This window comes from Oncorhynchus clarkii, chromosome 20, assembly GCF_045791955.1.
Source record: "Oncorhynchus clarkii lewisi isolate Uvic-CL-2024 chromosome 20, UVic_Ocla_1.0, whole genome shotgun sequence".
Classification (NCBI taxonomy): Eukaryota; Metazoa; Chordata; class Actinopteri; order Salmoniformes; family Salmonidae; genus Oncorhynchus; species Oncorhynchus clarkii.
This window is the reverse complement of record NC_092166.1, coordinates 74001073-74024358: the sequence shown is the minus strand read 5'-3', so window position 1 is coordinate 74024358 and position 23286 is coordinate 74001073. Positions and strand designations below refer to the sequence as shown.

Below are 23286 nucleotides of genomic sequence, written 5' to 3'. Positions count from 1 at the left end.
GATGGCTTTCACTTCAGCAGTGATACATTCATGAACTTCTTTGACAAAAAGATCATGATCATTAGAAAGCAAATTACGGACTCCTCTTTAAATCTGCATATTTTTCCAAAGCTCAGTTGTCCTAAGTCTGCACAACATTGCCAGGACCTAGGATCAAGGTTTTTAATTCTATACCTCTTGACACATTGAGGAAAATAGTCAAGGCCTCTAAACCTTCAAGCTGCATACTGGACCCTATTCTAACTAAACTACTGAAAGATTTGCTTCCTGTGCTTGTCCCTCCTATGTTGAACATAATAAACGGCTCCCTATTCACCGGATGTGTACCAAACTCACTAAAAGTGGCAGCAAAAAAGCCTCTCTTGAAGAAGCCAAACCTTGACCCAGAAAATATTTTAAAAACTATCGGCCTATATCGAATCTCCCATTCCTCTCAAACATTTTTGAAAAAGCTGTTGCGCAGCATCTCACTGCCTTCCTGAAGACAAACAATGTATACGAAACGCTTCAGTCTGGTTTTAGACCCCATCATAGCACTGAGACTGCATTTGTGAAGGTGGTAAATTACCTTCTTATGGCGTCGGACCGAGGCTCTGCATCTGTCCTCGAGCTCCTAGACCGTAGTGCTTCTTTTGATGCCATCAATCACCACATTCTTTTTCAGAGATTGGAAACCCAAACTGGTCTACACGGACAAGTTCTGGCCTGGTTTGGATCTTATCTGTCGGAAAGACATCAGCTTGTCTCTGTAGATGGTTTGTCCTCTGACAAATCAACTGTAAACTCCGGTGTTCCTCAAGGCTCCATTTTAGGACCACTATTGTTTTCACTCTATATTTTACCTCTTGGTGATGTCATTCGGAAACATAATGTTAACTTTCACTGATATGCGGATGACACACAGCTGTACATTTCGATGAAACATGGTGAAGCCCCAAAATTGCCCTCCCTGGAAGCCTGTGTTTCAGACAAAGGGAAGTGGATGGCAGCAAATGTTCTACTTTTAAACTCAGACAAAACAGAGATGCTAGTTCTAGGTCCCAAGAAACAAAGAGATCTTCTGTTAAATCTGGCAATTAATCTTGATGGTTGTACAGTTGTCTAAAATAAAACTGTGAAGGAACTCTGCATTACTCTGGACACTACTCTCTCTTTTGATGAATATATCAAGACTATATCAAGCTTTTTTAAATCTACATAACATTTCAAAAATCAGAAACTTTCTGTCCAAAAATGATGCAGAAAAATTAACCCATGCTTTTGTCACTTCTAAATTAGACTACTGCAATGCTCTACTTTCCGGCTATCTGGATAAAGCACTAAATAATCTTCAGTTAGTGCTGAACACGGCTGCTAGAATCTTGACCAAAACAGAAAAAATGGATCATATTACTCCAGTGCTGGCCTTTCTACACTGGCTTCCTGTTAAGGCAAGGGCTGATTTCAAGGTTTTACTGCTAGCCTACAAAGCATTACATGGGCTTGCTCCTACCTATCTTTCCGATCTGGTCCTGCCGTACATACCTATACATTCGCTACGGTCACAAGATGCAGGCCTCCTTACTGTCTGCAGAATTTCTAAGCAAACAGCTGGAGGCAGGTCTTTCTCCTATAGCTCCATTTTTATGGAATGGTCTGCCTATCCATGTGAGAGACGCAGACTCGGTCTCAACCTTTAAGTCTTTATTGAAGACTCATCTCGTCAGTAGTTCCTATGATTGAGTGTAGTCTGGCTCAGGAGTATGAAGGTGAACGGAAAGGCACTGGAGCAACGAGCCACCCTTGCCGTCTCTGTCTGGCCGGTTCTCCTCTCTACACTGGGATTCTCTGCCTCAAACCCTATTACTATATTACCTATTACTTGAGTGGGTTGAGTCACTGACATGATATTCCTGTCTGGGTTGGCGCCCCCCCTCGGGTTCGTGCCGTGGGGGAGGTCTTCGTGGGCTATGCTCGGCCTTGTCTCAGGAGAGTAGGTTGGTGGTTGAAGATATCCCTCTAGTGGGGGCTATGCTTTGGTAAAGTGGGTGGGGTTATGTCCTGCCTGTTTGGCCCTGTCCGGGTATCGTCGGACGGGGCCACAGTATCTCCCGACCCCTCCTGTCTCAGCCTCCAGTATTTATGCTGCAATAGTTTATGTGTCGGGGGGCTAGGGTCAGTCTGAATTTAACCTCTCTCTCTCTTTCTCTCCCTCTCTCTGAGGACCTGAGCCCTAGGACCGTGCTTCAGGACTACCTGGCCTGATGACTCTTTGCTGTCCCCATTCCACCTGGTGGTGCTGCAGCTCCAGTTTCAACTGTTCTGCCTGCGGCTATGGAACCCTGACCTGTTCACTGGACGTGCTACCTTGTCCCAGACCTGATGTTTTCAACTCTCTAGAGACAGCAGGTGCGGTAGATATACTCTGAATTATCGGCTATGAAAAGCCAACTGACATTTACTCTTGAGATGCTGACCTGTTGCACCCTCTACAACCACTGTGATTATTATTATCTGACCCTGCTGGTCATCTATGAACATTTGAACATCTTGGCCATGTTCTGTTATAATCTCCACCCGGCACAGCCAGAAGAGGACTGCCACCGTGCTTCTACATCTGCATTGCTTGCTGTTTGGGGTTTTAGGCTGGGTTTCTGTACAGCACTTTGTGACATCAGCTGATGTAAGAAGGGCTTTATAAATACATTTGATTTTGTAATTTGGGTGAACTATATCTTTAACATAGGGCTGGAAGAAAATCCTGCTTGCTGGATTGGCCACCCCTGATCTATTTTCCCTGGTGCTGGGTGTTTGGAAATATAAATGCAAAATGCAACAATTTCAAAATGTTTACTGAGTTACAGCTCATATAAGGAAACCCCCCCCTCAGGTGAAGAAGTCGGATGTGGAGGTCCTGGGCTGGCGTGGTTACACATAGTCTGCAGTTGTGAGGCTGGTTGGATGTACGGACAAATTCTTTAAAAAGACATTGGAGGCGGCTTATGCTAGTGAAATTAACATTACATTATCTGGTAACAGCTCTGGTGGACATTCCTGCAGTTAGCATGCACTCTACTTCAAAACGTGAGACATTGTGGCATTGTGTTGTGTGACAAAACTGCACATTTTAGAGTGGCCTTTAATTGTCCCTGGCACCAGGTGCACCTGTGTAATGATCATACTGTTTAATCAGCTTCTTGATATGCCACACCTGTCAGGTAGATGGATTATCTTGGCAAAGGATAAATGTTCACTAACAGGGATGTAAACAAATTTGTGCCAAAAATATTAGAGAAATACACTTTTTGTGGATATGGAACATTTCTGGGATCTTTTATTTCAGTTGGACCAACACTTTACATGTTGGGTTTATATTTTTGATCAGTATATACAGCATATAATTTATTTTCGTCTATCTCTGTTTCATAATTTTCAATTCGCAAGTGGCCAGGTTGAATCTATATCTCAACAGAGAAATCGTCAAAGCGAAGGAAACAGATCCTCTCTGTCTCAGTAGCGTATGTGTAGCCCATGTACCTGATGCTGTCAGGTCAAAAAGAGTATAACATGATGTTGCCACCCCTGGCATTGAATTCAATCGCAAGGGAAACCAGCCAGCGTTTGGCTTCCCTTGATAAAAATAATCATAAAATAATAGCCAATCAGCATTGAGCTGAGATGAGCGAGCTCAACTCTGAATGGTCTTGGTGCAGCAAAATCTTGCTAACCTGGGTAGGTCCCTTCACCTACATGAAAATAAAATAAAAACACATTCTGGCGAGCCTGAAACTAAAGCTCTTTGGTCGGGTCTGGGTCAACAAGGCTCTCGTTTGGGAACTTGTCAATGCATTTGCAGAGTTCGATACAGCCATGGCTGAACACCTTGGGACAAGCACCATATTTACAGGTATGTCAAACACCATACAGAATTACATCATTCAGAGCATCACAGATGTGATACAAAGTGAAATTGACAGTGAGATCAGTTCAGCACCCTTCATAGCAGTCCAGGTGGATGACACAACAGATATGATAAGGGCGTATATGTGAGAGATGCCTTTTTTTATGAGCGCAGACAAAAACTAAGAGGTGATTAGCACTGTTGTAATGGAAACAATCAGCAAATACAACCCAGCAGCCAAACTCATCTACCAGACTTACAATGGGGCAAGCTGCATTAGTGAGCAGTGACGTGGCGTTTAGGCGTTTGTGAAAACCCATTGTTAATATGCGCTGTTCATTCATTGTTATGCCCACAAACTAAACTTAGTTTTAGCACAGGGGACAAACAATATTCAAAATGCATTGTTGTTTTTTGTTGCATCTATTGACAATTTTCATAACTTCTTTACCCGGTCATGCAAAAACACAGTCATGCTTACTGAGGTTGACAATACCATTCAGATACCGGGAGGCTGTGCCACTCCTTGGAACTTCAAAAGTAGAGCAGTGCATGCTGTGCACAAAGGCCAGAGATTATTGGACATTGCTTTTGATCGGATCATTACTGTGATAAAGATTAAATTGCCCAGAGTAGTGCTCTGAAATAGAAACTGAAAGAGTTCATGTTAAGAGGTTTGCTGACATGAAGAGCATCGACTTCTTCCATGTTCTTGATCATGGGTCATTTTCCGAGTACTCAAAGCCAGAGGGGTTTCTTGACAAAGTACTCACACAGCTGTTCCAGATGTACCCTTTCTTTGACAACCAGTGTTTGAAAGAATAGCTGCAGGTACCCTATGCTGATGCCTCCTTCCACAAACCACCAGGTGAGCTGCTGCAATAATATGACCTGTACACCACTTTACCCAAGCTCCTGAAACTGATGCTCACCATCCCTGTTACAAGTACATCTGCTGAAAGGTCATTTTCCTGCCTGAAAATAATTCAAACCTACCTACGCAATAGCTGTGGACAAGAGAGACTCACACATTTGGCTAAAATGGCAATGGAAACGTGTGTGCTGCATGAACCAGCGGAGTACTGTATGACAAAGTCATTGACCATTTTGCCAGCATCAAAGACAGGAGGATGGCATTCCTCTACAAGTAGGGTGAGTCAACATGTTGTTCTCTTCGTACACACACGCAGATTGATTTGACTGAATTGTTTATGCCGTTATTAAATTGCCATTGTAATAGACTAGGCATATACTTAATGTTGTTGTTTAAATGGTTTCTGTCTTTGCCGTAAGATGATCAATGTCTATATGCTTACAATTTGTGTACCATGTTCATTGTTAATTTATTGTTTTAGCTCGGTTTATTTCATGTTTGCTTCCATCTTTGCAGCAAGATGGTAATACTTAACTATTTATCTTGTCTGGACTGTGAGCATATATTCTGCACAGGTTTATTCTAAATTGCATATATTATTGTGACGAGTCAGTGTGAATGTGCACGTTGAGAGAGGCGCTGTCCAACTGGCGGTGCTGATAGCGGAGGCCGCACCAGTAACTCTTTATCTCGCTGCTATACCATGTGCAACCGTGTTTCGAGCTTGCCTAGCCATCTTGTCTCAAGGCGACCACAATGGAAATAAGTCCCGGACTTTAATGTGTGTTATCCTCAATGATTTTACTTGTGTGTATGTATGTTTTTTTCAAGTTTTATGTGTGCTTGTTTTTTAGAATGGTCGAATGAATAAACTAAACTAAACTCTCTGTGATCCTGAATCAATAGTTAATGTGCTCAGTGTCTGTTTTAATGCACATCTTGGGGTTACCACAGGTTAACATCAGTATTCCAGGGGTTTCCCCCTATAGTTAGCCTACAACATGTCCAAGTTGAAGTGCATTTCTGTTGTATTTTCCATTAGGCTATTTTAATCGTGCTGCTTCTGAAAACATTTTAGTAAGGATGTTATTATAACTTGAGCAAACCAATGGTGAAATGAGCTTTGCCAACTAACTTCAAACTTGCATTTGACCATGCTGTGTAGGTCATGTAACTGTTTGTTGCATGCGATATTTTATTTGTGGACTTGAATTTATTCCGCCACTGTGTTACATTTGTACTTTGGAACTGTCTGTAAACGTTAGAATGCATTTTAATGGGTTATAGAGAAAACAAAGATATTATCACAATATAGGTTGTCAAAAAATGTTTGGCCCTGGCTTGTTGCGTCTGAACGTGAGAAGAGGGTCAAATGCATGTCTCACGGCCAGTGCGTGAAAGTCGACAGCGCTGTATCAGCACGACCGCTCGTATTTATAGAATGTATCTCGTGATCTCGCCAAAACAACTTTTGTTATGTTGTGATCATGAGATAAATAAGTTGTGATCTCGACATGAGGATGGATTTGTATTAATTTGTCCTCTCTGCACTTCCGTAGTTATGGGAGTTGTAGCAGAGTTTCTAAACCCAGAGACGCAACATTGCGAGACTTTCGGGATTGCTTGCAAAACAGACAAGGCTGACTGGGGTTTGAGAAGTCATTGGGGGAAGTGAAAAATGATTCCTTTGTTTTTTCTCGAAATCTAAATGCACAATCTAGATTCGAGCCAATGTCGTCAGTAGTTGAACATGTTATTATGTTTACCTCGTGAATGTGACAAACTGACACACTTTAAATTGTGTCTAAAACACTCGAAGGAGTTCGGCACTAGACGACTATTAGAACCGATGGCGTGTTTCTACGCATGAGTTTAGCTAGCCAACAAGTGTGATCTGGGATTTCTATTGGAGAAGCAGTTTTAGCCTGTCTTCATACTATACTGTCTTTGGTCGAAGCAGAGAGGAAGAGAGGCCCAACTCGGCAGAAAATCTGTCTCCCTCCAGCAGGTGGCGATTTTTAGTTGTTTCGGCAACAAGCAATGACTTTTTGTATGGAAGTCCATGAGTTCCGAATCTGGTCAACAAACAAATTGTTGTTTTTTTGCTATGGGAGGTTTATTTGATCAATTTTTTGTACGTTTTTTAATGTTTAAGGTGTTATTAGTGTACTGATATAAGTAGGACACGTAACATCCCGGGAACTTTGAGAAAAAAAGTGTTTATATCGGAGTTGGCTATGCATCTCTCTCCCTTGAATACAAGCAGTTGACGTGACATTTCAAGTCATCCAATCAAATTGTATTTGTCACACGCGCCTAATACAACAGGTACAACCTTAACATGAAATGCTTACTTTACCCTTAACCAACAACGCAGTTTTATGAAAATATAGTTAATAAAATATTTACTAAATAAACTAAATTTAAAAAAAGGCGGCAGTGCCCCTGTGACAACAATTTTGGACACCCTTGTGGCCCCCCTAAATGGGGAGTATGAAATCATTTTTACATAACTCAATTTTGCTATCGTTCTTTTTTTTACATCCGTTATTAGACAGAAAATGCAAATAAATTGTTGAATGATTATGAACATGTTATTTTGCCTGCTAATGCCTGCAATGCAGTGAAGAAAACGATATGACAACAATAACGTCTAATGTAACTGGCCCCTCTTAACAGAACAACTGGCCCCAGTTTGAAATGGTCTAGAACCGCCACTGCTCAGTGGAGGAGTTGTATAGTTTTGTCACAAGTCGTACCATTCCTAGCTTAGGACCTTGGTCATAGAACCTGAGAAGGGAGATATGGAGATTAAGGAAGTTTTCGTTTTTTGTCAATGTGTAGTTCGCCATTAAACCCATAGAAGAAGAAAACAATTGGTTTAATCGACTTTGCTTGAGATTGTTTTTTTAAATGGCGACGTATCACAAATAATTGAATGTAGGTTGACCGTGAATGGACTCACATTCCAGTACAGTAAGTGGCGGTGTATGCACCTTACGATCCGCCAACCCAATCCCAAAGAAGAAGAAGAAGAAACATCTAATTATTGTATCTTGCGAAAATGACTGTAGGGGAGGAGCCGATTGCGTGGGATGGGTGTCTGGTAAAGAAACGTTGAAAGTAATCAGATGGATATAAGTAGCTAGCTAAATTAGAAGGAACCCATTTTAAGTGCTAACGCACTCTTTCAAGAAAGCATATTCGACTGAATTGGATATTTACATTTTTGTGTAGCCATATCAATGCCCAAGTGTGATATTTAGCTAGCATGGTGTTACAAAGGAAACATTAAGATGTTGTAGCTAGCAAGCTAACGTTATCACGAAGTTACACAGAAGGATACAAACTGATCATCCAAAGCTAGCTGATATACTACGAGCCAACGTTAGTGAACTACATTATCTTGTCAAGCAACGAAGAGAACACAACCAACATTTGGGAAATTGTAATATGAAAGAAGACGTGTCGGAGAAATTAGGATTTGTCCCTCAAAAAGACATCGTCTACAACAAACTTCTTCCATACGCGGATATATTAGACGAGGAATCCAATGACCTTTTGGGTAAAATCAAAGGAAACTTGGGCCGGGCTGTCCAGCTTCGAGAGATATGGCCGGGTGTCTTGTTTTGGACAAGGAAACTTTCCACGTAAGTGCTAACGTTAGCTAACCCAGTTCAGTTGTCTGGCTTTCTAGATAGCTACTGTAGATAACTAGTTAATCAATCAAATGTATTTATAAAGTCAATTTTGCATCAGCAGATGTCAGTGCTTATACATAAACCCAGCCTAAAACCCCAAACAGAAAGCAATGCAGATGTAGAAGCACGAAGTTAATCATTCATCTACTCTAAGTTAATTTGAGTCGCTAGCTACATAATACATTTTATTTTGCCAAATAGTGTTTAGAAGCTGCCAATAACTAGCTAAGGCTCGTTTTACGTTGGAGCGAGTGGGCTGCCCACCGGTAGCTAGCTAACTATTTGATCGGTGTTGGCATCACTGACTGGGCGGCGGTTGTGGATTTAGTTAGCTAGCAGGATTAGCCAGGCCAAGAAACAAGCTCTTACGTGAGGTAGCTAGCTAGATGTGTTTTGTGCTCAAACGTGTAAGAATGCTAACATAGCCATGCAGCAGAGAGTAAACATTAAAATGTTAAGTCCGAGATAGCAAGCAACATAACTAATACCATGTCATAAATCACGGTATGATTCACGTTAGCAGTGGCCATAAGCAACGCCATGCTACCAATTGCTGTGTCATTAGAATATGACGCTTGCTAACTAACTTGGCTAATACTCCCTAAGCATCTTGTTTGTAAACATACTTGTGGTCTTAACTAGTTGGTTGTACTACCGGTAAATTGCCACAGTCATTACTCTATATTTCTAACATCAGTTGCCATGTTCCCTAATGGCCCAGCTAGTTAGCTACTTGAGACACTGAGCGAGTTTGTTTTACATTGCTCGGCTAGGCGGGGTTTACTGAATTGAGACCATTTCATTGGTCCAAAGTGAAATGTCCACTCACCCGGGACACCGGGCTATGCAAAACGATTTTGCCCAATGTCACTGACATGACCCTATTGCCCAAATCCCTTTTAACAAACCATGCCTTCACTTAGGCTGGCTAAATTGGCCAGGCATTGCATAGTCACTGACTGTATCAGAAGCACGTGAAGTCTTAGCAAGTGATCACAACAGCCTTGGTTTAAATAAATAAATAGGTTTCTTGAGTCGTCCCATTCGATTGTGTATATATGTGTTGATGGTTTTACATCAGAGTCCCATGATTTAGCTAGCTGTATTGATTAGAGACTACAAAACCAAACATTCTCAGAAAGTGAAACAAGCTTTTCTTAATTTACCCCAACATTCCTAAATATAATCAATATTATTTTCCAGTTGGGAGTTCAGGTTTGCTGTCACGTGGCATTCAGCTACTGGTCATAACTACACAACACAAGTAGGCTTCCCAAATTACCGTAGTCCCTAGCTCAGGGCTCACTAATTGTTCAATGTTTGCTTTCACACTCACTGTTCACATATAGCCTTATCACTGCCAGTCCTTTAATGACATGCAGTCACACTTAAATTCTGTGGTTTTCTGAGGTATTTGGTGACACACATACAGTGCATTTGAGTTTACGGCCTTATTCTAAAATTGATTAAAAATATATACATATATAATATCTTGCTAATCTACACACACTACCTCCTAATGACAAAGCGAAACAAGTTTAGTTTTTTTTTTGCAAGTTTATACAAAATAAAAATAATAATACCTTATTTACATAAGTGTTCAGACCCTGTGCTATGGTTGCGGTCCAAACGCATAAAAGACACACCCTCGTTCACTTACCCTCGCTTTATGCCCTTGGGGGAATCCCCGTCGCCATCTTGGAAGGCGGTCCAAATTATTAGCCAAGCTAAGGAAGTTTACAACGTAAGCCCCTCAGCCCTCGTTTTTGGTCGGCGTTGCGAGTGTACAATTGTGTTCACTCGGGCCTGAAACTTCCCATAATCCATTTTGCGACAATTGTACATCCGCTAAGAAAAGTCAGTGAAAACTTAACATCAATGGAGAAATGAACATTCAAGTGTAAGTAAAAACAAATGCAATAAGTTAGAAATTGTGCTACTAATGCACATGACGGCACAAACGCGTCTCTTAACCAAACAAAAACATTTTACTTTTTATCTTTAGGAAATTGTGGAAATAACATTTTCCTTCAAGAAGTTCCAGCTAGGCAGGCTAACGTTAGTTAGCTAATACATTTTCTAGCTATCATAGAGTAGGCATATTAATAATATATTAATAATATATTTAATATAAGCAGACATGCATTCATAATTGACTGAAGCGCATATAAAGTTACCTGTGGCTGAAAACACGATCATCGCGGGATGAACAAGTAATGAATTTCCAGCCAAGGGTGGTTAATTTAAAAATAATTTCTCCTTCCCTCGCCCTGCAAGTGTATACTTGTCAGACATCATGATACGTCATCAGAAGTGTCCACTTAATTTGAGGGTTGAGAGGACAGGGTGTGTCTTAAGTGTTTGGACCGGAGCCCAAGACGCTTGAAATTGAGCTCGGGTGCATCCTGTTTCCACAACTTGATTGGAGTCCACCTGTGGTAAATTCAAATGATTGTACATGATTTAGAAAGGCACACACCTGTCTATATAAGGTCCCATAGATGAGAGTGCATGTCGGAGCAAAAACCAAGCCGTGAGGTCAAAGGAATTGTCCTTGAGCTCCGAGACAGGATTGTGTCGGCACAGATCTGAGGAAGTGTACCAAAACATTTCTGCAGCACTGGCGGTCCCCAGGAACACAGTGGCCTCCATCATTCTTAAATAGAAGAAGTCTGGAACCACCAAGACACTCTAGAGCTGGCCAAACTGAGCAGTTTTAAAAATATATACATATATAATATCTTGCTAATTTACACACAATACCTCCTAATGACAAAGCGAAAACAAGTTTAGTTTTTTTTGCAAGTTTATACAAAATAAAGACCCTCAGACCTTGAGAAACAAGATTCTCTGGTCTGACGAAACCAAGATTGAACGCTTTGGCCTGAATGCTAGGCATCACGTCTGGAGGAAACCTGGCACCATCCCTACGGTGAAGAATGGTGGTGGCAGCATCATGCTGTGGGGATGTTTTTCAGCGGCATGGACTGGGAGATTAATCAGGATCGAGGGATAGATGAACGGAGAAAAGTACAGAGATCCTTGATGAAAACCTGCTCCAGAGCGCTCAGGACCTCAGACTGGGGTGACGGTTCACCTTTCAACAGGACACTGACCCTAAGTACACAGCCAAGACAATGGGGGACGATTAATCGTTGTGACAAATACAAGTGATGGTGTAATCAATGTGTAATAACGACGTAAAAAATGAATGAACTTGTTAAATTGTGCAGCCATATTCAGGTCCTGATTGGTCAACAAGCTTATTTGACACATCAAATAGTGTTATCAACTGGTCATTGTTTTCTTATTTGACACGCAAAGATCCAAACGGCATTCCATAGAAATCCTGGTTGAGAATAAAACGACTGAACAAATGAACAACGAAACAGCAAGTAAGTGAAAGAAATAGGTTTTGATTATGTTTTACTGGTAATGGGGACATATGTAAATGCCAACAAAACAACCTTTTTTTTGTGTGCGTTTTACCTTTTTTTAACTAGGCAAGTCAGTTAACAAATTCTTATTTACAATGACTGCCAAACCCGGACAATGCTGGGCCAATTGTGCGCCGCCCTATGGCTGGATGGGATACAGCCTGGATTCGAACCAGGGACTGTAGTGACGCCTCTTGCACTGAGATGCAGTGCCTTAGACCGCTGCTTCCGTGTGTGTGTTAACTAACTGTTCTTCTTCAGTAATCCACAGGCTCAAACGCAGTCAAAACAGGCAGACAAATCCAAATTGTTTCTGTAAAGTTAGTAGAAACATGTCAAACGATGTTCATATTCAATCCTTAGGTTGTTTTTAGCCTAAATTATCTATAATATTTCAACCGGACAATACCGTCGTCAATATAAAAGGAAAACAAGAAATGCACTCTCTCTAACACTGAAGCATGCATGGGAGTACTAGCTGTTCCAGATGACTGTGTGATCACGCTCTCCGTAGCTGATGTAAGCAAGACCTTTATAAACAGGTCAACATTCACAAAGCAACAGGGCCAGACGGATTACCAGGACGTGTACTCAAAACATGCGCTGACCAACTGGTAAGTGACTTCACTGACACTTTCAACTTCTCCCTGACCGAGTCTGTAATACCAACATGTTTCAAGCTGACCACCATTGTCCCTGTGTCCAAGAAAGCGGAGGTAACCTGCCTAAATAATTACCGCCCCGTAGCATTCAGGTCGGTATCCATGAAGTGCTTTGAAAGGCTGGTCATGGCTCACATCAACAGCATCCTCCCGGACACCCCAGACCCACTCCACCCCGCCCCAACAGATCCACAGATGACGCAATTGCACTCCGCACTGCCTTTTCCCATCTGGTCAAAAGGAACACCTGTGTGAGAATGCTGTTCATTGACTACAGCGCAGTGTTCAACACCATAGTGTTCATAAGGTGGCAAGGGTATGCAACCACATCTGTCACGCTGATCCTCAACACTGGGGCCCCTCATCCTCAACACTGGGGCCCCTCAGGTGTGTGCTTAGTCCCATCCTGTACTCCCTGTTCACTCATGATTGCACGGCCAGGCACAACTCCAACACCACCATTAAGTTCGCTGATGACACAACAGTGGTAGGCCTGATCACCGACAACGATGAGACAGCCTATAGGGATGATGTCTTAGACAACAACCTCTCCCTCAATGTGAGCAAGACAAAGAAGCTGATCGTGGACTACAGGAAAAGGAGGGCCGAACAGGCCCCCATTAACATCGACGGGGCTTTAGTGGAGCGGGTTGAGAGTTTTTCAAGTTCCTTGGTGTCCACATTACCAACAAACTATCATGGTCCAAACACAACAAGACAGTTGTGAAGAGGGCATGATGAGACCTTTTCCCCCTCAGGAGACTGAAACGATTTGGCATGGGTCCACAGAGGGTAGTGCGTACGACCCAGTACATCACTGGGGCCAAGTTTCCTGCCATCCAGGACCTTTATACTAGGCGGTGTCAGAGGAAGGCCCAACAAATTGTCAACCTCCAGCCACCCAAGTCATAGACCTTTCTATCTGCTACCGCACGGCAAGCTGTACTGGAGCGCCAAGTCTAGGTCCAGAAGGCTCCTTGACAGCTTCTACACCCTTGAGCCATAAAAATATGTATCAAATTGTGCCCCTAACTATTTACATTGCCCCCCTCCCTTTGTTTTTACACTGCTGCTATTCACTGTTTATTATCTATGCATATTCACTTTACCCCTCTTCACTGTTGACATTGATACTGGTGTGTTGCGGGTACTATTTAATGAAGCTAAATTTTAAGGACTTGAGGCGTCTTTCTCAAACTATATACTCTAATGTACTTGTTGTCTTGCTCAGTTGTGCACCACTCCTGTTTCTTTTCTAGTTAGAAACATTTTGCTCTGTGAAGGGAGTAGTACACAGCATTGTACGAGATCTTAAGTTTCTTGGCAATTTCTCGCATGGAATAGCCTTAATTTCTCAGAACAAGAATAGACTGTTTCAGAAGAAAGTACTTTCTGACCATTCTGAGTCTACTCTAACCCACAAATGCTGATTCTCCATATATTCAACTAGTCTAAAGAGGGCCAGTTTTCAGCTGTTATAACATAATTGCAAAAGGCTTTTCTAATTGGAACACAGGAGGGATGGTTGCTGATAATGGACCTCTGTATGCCTATGTAGATATTCCTTTCAAAATCTGCCGTTTCCAACTACAATAGTCATTTACAACATTAACAATGTCTACACTGTGTTTCTGATCAATTTGATGTTATTTTCTTTCCTTTCAAAAACAAGGACATTTCAAAGTGACCCCAAACTTTTGAACAGTAGTGTACATGTACAAATGACCACGACTAACCTGTATCCCTGCACATTGATTCGGTATTGGTACCCTCTGTGTATAGCCTCATTATTGTTGTAATTTTCTTTGTTACTTTTTAAATTATCTAGTAAACATTTTCTTAACTCTATTTCTTGAACTGCATTGTTGGCTAGGGGCTCATAAGTAAGCATTTCACAGGTCTACGGTGTATTTGGTGCATGTGACAAATGCATTTGATTTGATTCCTTATTCTGCATGTCAGATATGCATGTTTGTTCTGCATACTATATTTCTATATGAACGTTGGGTATGGCGGCAGGTAGCCTAGGTGGTTAGTGTTGGGCCAGTCACCGGAAGGTTGCTAGATCAAATCCCAGAGCTGACCAGGTAAAAATCTGTCGTTCTGCTCCTGAGCAAGGCTGTTAACCCACTGTTCCCTGGACGCCAAAGACGTGGATGTCGATAAAGGAAGCCCTCCGCACCTCTCTGATTCAGAGGGGTTGGGTTAAATGCGGAGGACACATTTCAGTTGAATGTATTGTTGTGCAACTGACTAGTTATCCCCCTTTCCTATTGCTGAACGTGCCCCAGACCTGTGCCCCAGACCTATACCTTCAGTATTGAATAGCCTATACAATTGACAAAGATCGATGCACAGTTTTGTGTGAACCATTTCAGAACTTCTGAATGTAAGGCATTCGTCAGAGCTCCCCAAACCAGAAGAGACCTGTTCCAAATGTATAGGCTCCATCCTGGTTTATGGAAATAGCTGCACTTAGACAGTGTCTTCACACCTTGTTAATGTTGTAGCATTTACATCAGGTTACTCTGTCTGTGTTGTGTAGAGAATATGGTGCCATTTGGGACTAAGCCTACATGTCAATGCATATGTCCGACCAGGCTATGACTGAGTCACTGGGACCTAGGCAATTTAGGCCTAGGTTTAATACAATATTGTTACTTTGCAAGCTTTGTGTGTGGGAGTTGCTTTCCTTGAAACGGAATCTAGCTAAAGGCCTAGCATCTTCTCCTTCCCGATATGTTTTACTCATACAGTACCAGTCAAAGGTTTGGACACCTACTCATTCAAGGGTTATTTATTTTTACTATTTTACTATATAATAGTGAAGATGCACAACTATGAAATAACACCATATGGAATTATGTAGTAACCAAAAAAGTGGTAAGCAAATCCAAATATATTTGAGTTTCTTCAAAGTAGCCACACTTTGACTTGACAACTTTGCACACTCTTGGCATTCTCTCAACCAGCTTCAGGAGGTAGTCACCTGGAATGCTTTTCAATTAACAGGTGTGCCTTAAGTTAATTTGTGGTATTTCTTTCCCCAATGTGTTTGAGCCAATCAGTTGTTTTTTTGACAAGGTAGGGGTGGTATACAGAAGATAGGGCTGTTTGGTAAAAGACCAAGTCCATATTATGGCAAGAACAGCTCAAATAAGCAAAGAGAAACGACAGTACATCATTACTTTGACTGACATTCATGTCTTAATCTGGAAAATTTCAAGAACTTTGCAAAACCCATCAAGCGCTATGATGAAACTGGCTCTCATGAGGACCGCCAGACCCCAGAGTTACCTCTGCTACAGAGGATAAGTTAATTAGAGTTACCAGCCTCAATTGCAGCCCAAATATATGTTTCACAGAGCTCAAGTAACAGACACATCTCAACTTCAACTGTTCAGAGGAGACTGCGTGAATCAGGCCTTCGTGGTCAAATTGCTGCAAAGAAATCACTACTAAAGGACGCCAATAAGAAGACTTGCTTGGGCTAAGAAACACGAGCAATGGACATTAGACCTGTGGAAATCTGTCCTTTGGGTTGATGAGTCCAAATTTGAGATTTTTGGTTCCAACCGCCATCTTCTTTGTGAGACAGAGTAGGTGAACGAATGATCTCTGCATGTGTGATTCCCACCGTGAAGCATGGAGGAGATGGTGTGGGGGTGCTTTGCTGGTGACGCTGTCTGTGATTTATTTAGAATTCATGGCACATTTAACCAGCATGGCTACAACCGCATTCTGCAGCGATACGCCATCCCATCTGGTTTGCGCTTAATGGGACTATAATTTGTTTTTCAACAGGACAATGACCCAATACACACCTCCAGGCTTTGTAAGGGCGAGTGATGGAGTGCTGCATCAGATGACCTGGCCTCCACAATCACCCGACCTTAACCCAGTTGAGATGGTTTAGGATGAGTTGGACCGCAGAGTGAAGGAAAAGCAGTTCCCATATTTGGGAACTCCAAGTCTGTTGGAAAATCATCCCTCATGAACATGGTTGAGAGAGTGCCAAGAGTGTGCAATGGTGTCATCAATGCAAAGGGTGGCTACTTTGAAGAATCAAAAATATATTTTTATTTGTTAATACTTTTTTGGTTACTACCTGATTCCATATGTGTTGTTTCATAGTTTTGATGTATTCACTATTATTCTACAATGTAGAAAAGACTAAAAATAAAGAAAAACCCTCGTACTACATTTCTTATTCACCTGCTCTATTCTAGGCTATACCCATAAAGCTGTTTTTGTTGTTCAGGAGCATGAGTCTCTGTGGCGTTTGCACATATTTATTGTGAAGCAGCAACTTTATATTATATTTAACTTTATACATAGGGATAGCCCAACGCTCTTTCTGTCCATTCTGCGCAATACAATAAGTCAAGCATTTATTATTCCCTGGCCAGCTCACTTTGAACCGTGGATTTTCAGGCTAGCTATAGGCCTAGCCCCATGGCTGCGGCCACACATTTTGTGTCTGAAAATTCCTTATTTTTCCAGTAGGAGTCCTCCTTTGACAGATGTTGGTAAACGGAGTTGATAGTCTGTCAAACACACTATGCTTTAGTCCTTTTTGGATATTCAATTCGTCCGAGAAAAGTTGAATTGAACTTTTGACTGCTAAAAACTGACAGTTGTTGAATGAATATGATTTAATCCGCGTTCTTGCGTCTTTGTGGCTGTAGCCTAAAGCTTTTCTTCTCTTGTAGGTACATGCGGCTGTACGGCAGGAAGTTCAGCAAGGAGGACCATGTGCTGTTTATCCAGCTGCTGTACGAGCTGATCACCATCGACAAGCTGGAGATCAGTATGATGCAAGGACTAGCCCGGCTGCTCATCAACCTCCTTAAGTAAGACCCATGGGCTAAACACACGGTCACGCATGCAAACACACACATTGACATGCTGGAGATTGGCATGATGCGAGGTCTGGCCCGCCTCATCAACTTCACGTTAGCATGGGCTACTGCTACACACACAGTGATGGGCTTCGCTCGCTCATGTACGGCCTCGCACACTCAACCTCCTAAAGTAAGCAACACACGAAACCCCATCAACAAGCTTGAGACCAGTATGATGCAAGGTCTTTGCCATCCTCATCAATCAATGTCACATTATAGGACTCTAAACAGACTTTATTTATTTGTTTGTCAGTGACTGGCGGGTCTACTGTTTTCCTCATAATTGTGTGAAGTTCAAGTGTCGCTCACATTTAAGAGTTGAAATACTCTGTAAATTGAGGCCTGCCCTCACCTAATTGTGTGAAGCTCTGAGGCAACAGAGGCGGTTTAAATGAAGTACTTTTACATGTTTTAACCCCACCTACTCTTATTTCTGACAGGAAAAGAGAGCTGCTGTCGCGGGAGGATCTTGAGTTGCCTTGGAGACCCCTGTATGAGCTGCAAGACAGGATCCTCTACTCAAAGACTGAACACCTGGGACTAAACTGGTTCCCCAAGTACGCCCCTCTTCTCTTTTACCAGCACGGTTAAAACAGTCTTTGAAAATAAAAAATAACTCTGCATATTGACACATTGAAACCAACCTACTTAGCTGTAAAACCTTCAAGGTAAAGTCTGTGTTATGACATCATCATACACTTCCCGATTAGAGTCGTCAACACAATGACATCCAAAAGTCATCCAAGACTGCCACTATTGGTTCTTCCCATTTTGAGCCCTTCCTTGAGGCATGCTTGGAAGATACTAAAAGCAGGAAGGTGGCGGTGCCCCGCTTCGCACGATGATGTAGACTCATCAATATTACCTTTTATTTTGAAATGGACCTCACCCCTCAATCCCTAGTGGTGTTACAAATGGGTTTATTGTGAAAAACATTGCTATAATATGTTGGTATCTGTTGGTGCTGTATAGGTACTGCCTATTGCTATGGTACTGCCTAATACAGTTCAGCCCCCCCCCCCCCCCCCCCCCCCCGATGCATCCTCTCTTACATGCACATATGTTCTGTTGTCCCTGCCCCCAGTTGTTGCCTGGGCTAATTTCTGAATGTGGAAAAATCTGTACCTACCCCCAGGTGGCATATAGCCCTAGAGCTGCCTTCCCTTGCCTTCCACCAGCTTCCACAGCCACAAAGTTGTAAACCCCGCCTATTTCTACAATTTTTATCTTCTAGATTTGTTTTTATTTTAAACATATCCCCAACTTAACCACACTGCTAACCTTGTGCTTAACCCTAACCTTAAATTAAGTCTTAAAAGCAAATGTTTGTTTTAATGGCTTTTTACGATATAGCAAGTTTTGGCTGTGGAATCTAGTGGAACCCCCCCCCCCCCCCCCCACCTTTTCTCCCAGCAAGCAGTGCGAGGTGCTCTTGTATGGGTCTATGGGAACATTGTGTGTCACTACAAAGCCTTGCTAGCACATAACAGTCATCAGCTCTCTCACCAAGGGAACAAGCTGCTACTGTTTGTTTACTGATGCTTGGCTCTAAAATCAAATGTGCGCTGTGCTGCTGCAGTACAAAAAAGGTGTCATTTTTTTGGGATGTATTTAATTGAAATGGATTGGCTTTTCATAGTGTGAATCTGAATGTGTTTTTATGCCTTTGTCTCCTCTCACATTCAGTTCCCTACGGCCTCGTGCTTCCTCTAAACACGTAATGATAAAATTGTTTCAGAGGTGGTAAGGACAACGCTTCTCTTTTGTGTTTTTTTTGTTTTTCATCCTTTTATTGAGGCACTCTTTTTGGTTTTAATTTTTCTATGTTGCATGTTGAAAACCAAAAAGCACACTGGACACCCCCACGCAGCTTGTTTGACATAAAATCAACTACAAATGAACCAAAAAGCAATGTTAACATTTCTCTCATATTGGACACTGTCGCACTGCATCTAACTGGACTATGTATCCCCCTCCCCCTTTGTCAAGTCCCATATGATTTGGTGGATTGACCACGTAGGTTTTGCAGCAGGACCCACTAGAGTAGCCTAGCCCATTCTGAAGTCACCCCCCCCCCACAAATTTCTCCTTCCTCCTAAAGTGTGCATTCTTTCACTACTTCCCACAAATTTAAAATAATTATATTTGTGTTGGAATGGGCTAGAGGTAGTTTCAATATAGGCCTAGCAATCATTTCCTTTGAAATCCATAAAGGGAAGTGAACAAGTGCACATTTCAGGAGATGCAAAGCCAAGAGCCCTTGGTAGAAATCGCTCGTTGTAGTTCCCATTAGTCTATTGAATTAAAGCAATGCAATCAGGTTGATTTGAAAAATACTTAAATGAAACAGAGCTTAGAGGGCTGTTGAATGGGACAGAGGGGCAGTTTAGAACGCATGTCTTGAGCTCAGCGTGCATGTACGAGTGGAGGGCAAGGCAGGGGATTGAGGGTGTTTGAGCCTAACGGCTGGGATTATATTGGTCCTCAGCTAAATCTTTTGACACTTATGTGACACTGAGTTTAGTCACACGAGTCTAACCTTTACAAGACATTATATACAGAGGCCCTATTGTAACGGTGCCAAAAAAATAAAAGTAACCAAAACCACAGCAGTCAGAAGTCCTGTAATGGAGGCCTAGTATTGGTTTTATTATTTAGGCACCAAACCGAAGAAAATGGACAATGGCAGTAAGTTGTGCTCATTTCAAGGGACTACTTGAACTTGTCCAAACCACTTTCTGTTGGTAAACCTTTTCCGTTACATTCCCCAGATATGTTTACTGTTTAGTCAGGCTAGGTGATAAAAAGCCTCAGACAATGGCTGAGGGCATCTGGCTGAGGGCATCTGGCTGAGGGCATCTGCCTTTTGGGCAACTATCTCCACTGTCAAGGTCAGCATTCATTACAAGTAATAACGGCTAGTCCTACTGTTTACATAAAGCCTCAGACCTAGTCATTTTCCCTCCAAGACATTTCCCCAAGCCCGATAAAAGACTTCATTCTGATGATTGTGAATGAACAGAGTAAATCTGTTAATTAGGTACCATTCATGTGCTGCTGTTACACTGCTGGCCCATGGCCATCCAGGACAAAGGTTGAACGGCCCTGGAATAGTCACATTGTGTGGGGGCGGGTGTTTCTGTAGTCCCTTTTGTCATGCTATGCCAGTTTGTGTGTCCTCGATTCCCTTGCTGTGTGGATGTACACACCTGCCCAACACATCCCTTACTTTTCATCTGTGTTTGAGTTGATCCGGTACATACACTAATCTCTACTGCTTCATTACAGGCACCATAACATATGACCATACTGGTAGTGACCACACCCTAAAGGAGTAGCGAGCCAGGACTTTTCCCACTACACTTGATCAGTACACTTTAAATGCGTGGTTTGGCTGTACCTGTAGTCAGTCACTCATCCTTGTCCTAGTTGCGTTGGTGTGTTCAGTGTGGTCATTGTTTGATTTAAGTCACCTTAGACACATCTGTCTCTGTTCTGATGCCTCACCTTTCTTTCTTCTGTCTCCTCCCTCTCTGTTTCTAGCTCGGTGGAAAACGTTTTGAAAACACTTGTGAGAAGCTGCAGACCGTAAGTATATCTTTAAACCCCTATGATCTATGTATTTGTTAATGAATTCAGTTGCTGAGCTCATGGTTGCATTTAGGCCTACTCTTGGGACACTTGTGGTCAACACTCACACAGTTGGAGGACCATCTTAAGAGTTATTTTGTCTAGGGGTGTGAACGTTATAATGTTTAAATGAAATTGAGATCTTAACATTAAAGATCCCTAACCTAAAACAATCCCCCACACTAAATAAAATCACTGTGCAGTGTGACCACCATTTTCCTCATGCGCCACGACACATCTCCTTCGCACAGAGTTGATCAGGCTGTTGATTGTGGCCTATGGAATGTTGTCCCACTCTTCTTTAATGGCTGTGCGAAGTTGCTGGATATTGGCCGTAACTGGAACATGTGTCATATGCGCTGATCCATAGCATCCAAACTTGATCAATGGGTGACATATCTGGTGAGTATGCAGGCCATGGAAGAACTGGGACATTTTCAGCTTCCAGGAGTTGTGCACAGATCCTTGTGACATGGGCTGTGCAGTATCATGCTGACACATGAGGTGATGGCAGCAGATGAATGGCATGACAATGGACCTTAGGATCTCGTCACAGTATCTCTGTGCATTCAAATTGCCATCGATAAATTGCAATTGTTTGTTGTTCATTGCTTATGCTTGCCCATACCATAACCCCACCACCAACATGGGGCACTGTGTTCACAATGTTGACATCAGCAAACTGAGGCCAGTTGGACGTACAGCCAAATTCTCTAAAGCGACGTTGGCGGCTTATTGTAGAGAATTGAACATTCAATTCTCTGACAACCACTCTGGTGGATATTCCTGTATGCCAATTACTCTCCCTCAAAGCTTGACATCTGTGGCATTGTGACAACTGCACATTTTAGTGGCCTTTTATTGACTCCAGCACAAGGTGCACCTGTGAAATGATCATGCTGTTTAATTAGCTTCTTGATATGCCACAGCTGTCAGGTGGATGGGTTATCTAAAATAGAAATGCTCACTAACAGGGATGCAAACAAATTTGTGCACAACATTTTAGAGGCATAAGCTTTTTGTGTGTTTAAACATTTCTGGGATCTTTTATTTCAGCTCATGAAACTTGGGACCAAGACTTTACATGTTGCATTTATATTTTTATTCAGTGTAGAATAGAGGATATTCTATTTATTTTAGTTCTACCAGTTATCAACATATTGTTCAATGTTGAAAAAAAATAAAGACCCGTGTTTATTCTGTGACTTTAGCTAATACACTCTGTTTTGTTGCCGTGGTATCGTTTTGGTATAGAGTATCGGGATACTAAACCTGGTGTCGAAGTCCAAACTCTGGTAACGTGACAGCACTTGTGCAATTATCACAAAACATATTGCAAGGCGAGACACAGATTACCAAGACATATGCGCACCACGGTTCATTCTGCCTGCCTCCTCCCATTCTCCCTTGCCCTGGCAGCTTCGCATTAGTGGAAATCAAGACCGTTTCAGGGCAGGCCTGGTTATAGATAGATATGTTCAAGTCGTGTCATCTGGGACAATTGCTAACCCTTTCCTAACCTTAACCTAATTCTTCTAACCTGCTGTGTTAATTCTCCTAAACTGCTGCATAAATTCTACAATCTTGCTACGAAAAGTAACTTCTGCTTGTCAAAACCAGAAGACCTGCCCAGAACAATCTTGGTTTCCACCAATGTGATAGAGCCTCGCGATGGCTCGCCTGCTCTTTCTCTTCACTAATGATGCGATTTGTGTGTTCAGTCTTCGGTCTGTTGCGTGTAGAATATCCTAGCCTTCATTGATGATAGGCCCTGCTTTACTGAAGTTGTGAGACATTGCAAGCCAGGAAATTGTGAGATACAGCGTGCAATTGCGAGATACAGCTTTTGATTGCAGATAGAACCATGCACTAGGCCTCTCTGTCTGCCTGCCAGGTGGCCGACCTGCCTATACTGTGCCGCTCCCGTCCTTTTCCATCCCTCGCTAGAAAAGAACAAGTGTGTGCTCTCGGAAGTACGGCAACAAATCAGTCTCTTCTGTTCCAAAATACCTGATTCTTTCACATGGCATGTTAACCTATTGTGCTTACTTCAGCACTCCTGCAATTGAATGATAGACCTAGAGTAGAGATGCAGACAGGCACGTGTCTACTTTGGATTAAATAAGACACATTCTGTGAAACTGAACTGTCAGGAACAATTCTCCCTTAGGGACTTAGTTTAGGCATATTGACTGACA

General features: G+C 42.2%; 1 protein-coding gene across 2 annotated transcripts in view; it reads left to right on the top strand.

Annotated features, from left to right (window-relative positions):
- The first annotated feature begins 7834 nt into the window (after positions 1 to 7834).
- The window catches only part of LOC139376889 (proteasome activator complex subunit 4B-like), a 65758-nt gene continuing 50306 nt past the window's right edge, over positions 7835 to 23286 (top strand). Inside the window, exons 1-5 of one of the 2 annotated variants that reach the window (XM_071119878.1) lie at positions 7835 to 8404; positions 17267 to 17407; positions 17899 to 18015; positions 19145 to 19201; positions 21002 to 21046. In XM_071119878.1, coding sequence (XP_070975979.1) covers positions 8208 to 8404; positions 17267 to 17407; positions 17899 to 18015; positions 19145 to 19201; positions 21002 to 21046 — 557 coding nt within the window. In that variant the 5' untranslated portion in view covers positions 7835 to 8207. The remainder of the gene's footprint in view (positions 8405 to 17266; positions 17408 to 17898; positions 18016 to 19144; positions 19202 to 21001; positions 21047 to 23286) is intronic. The other variant, XM_071119879.1, reaches the window with a different exon arrangement.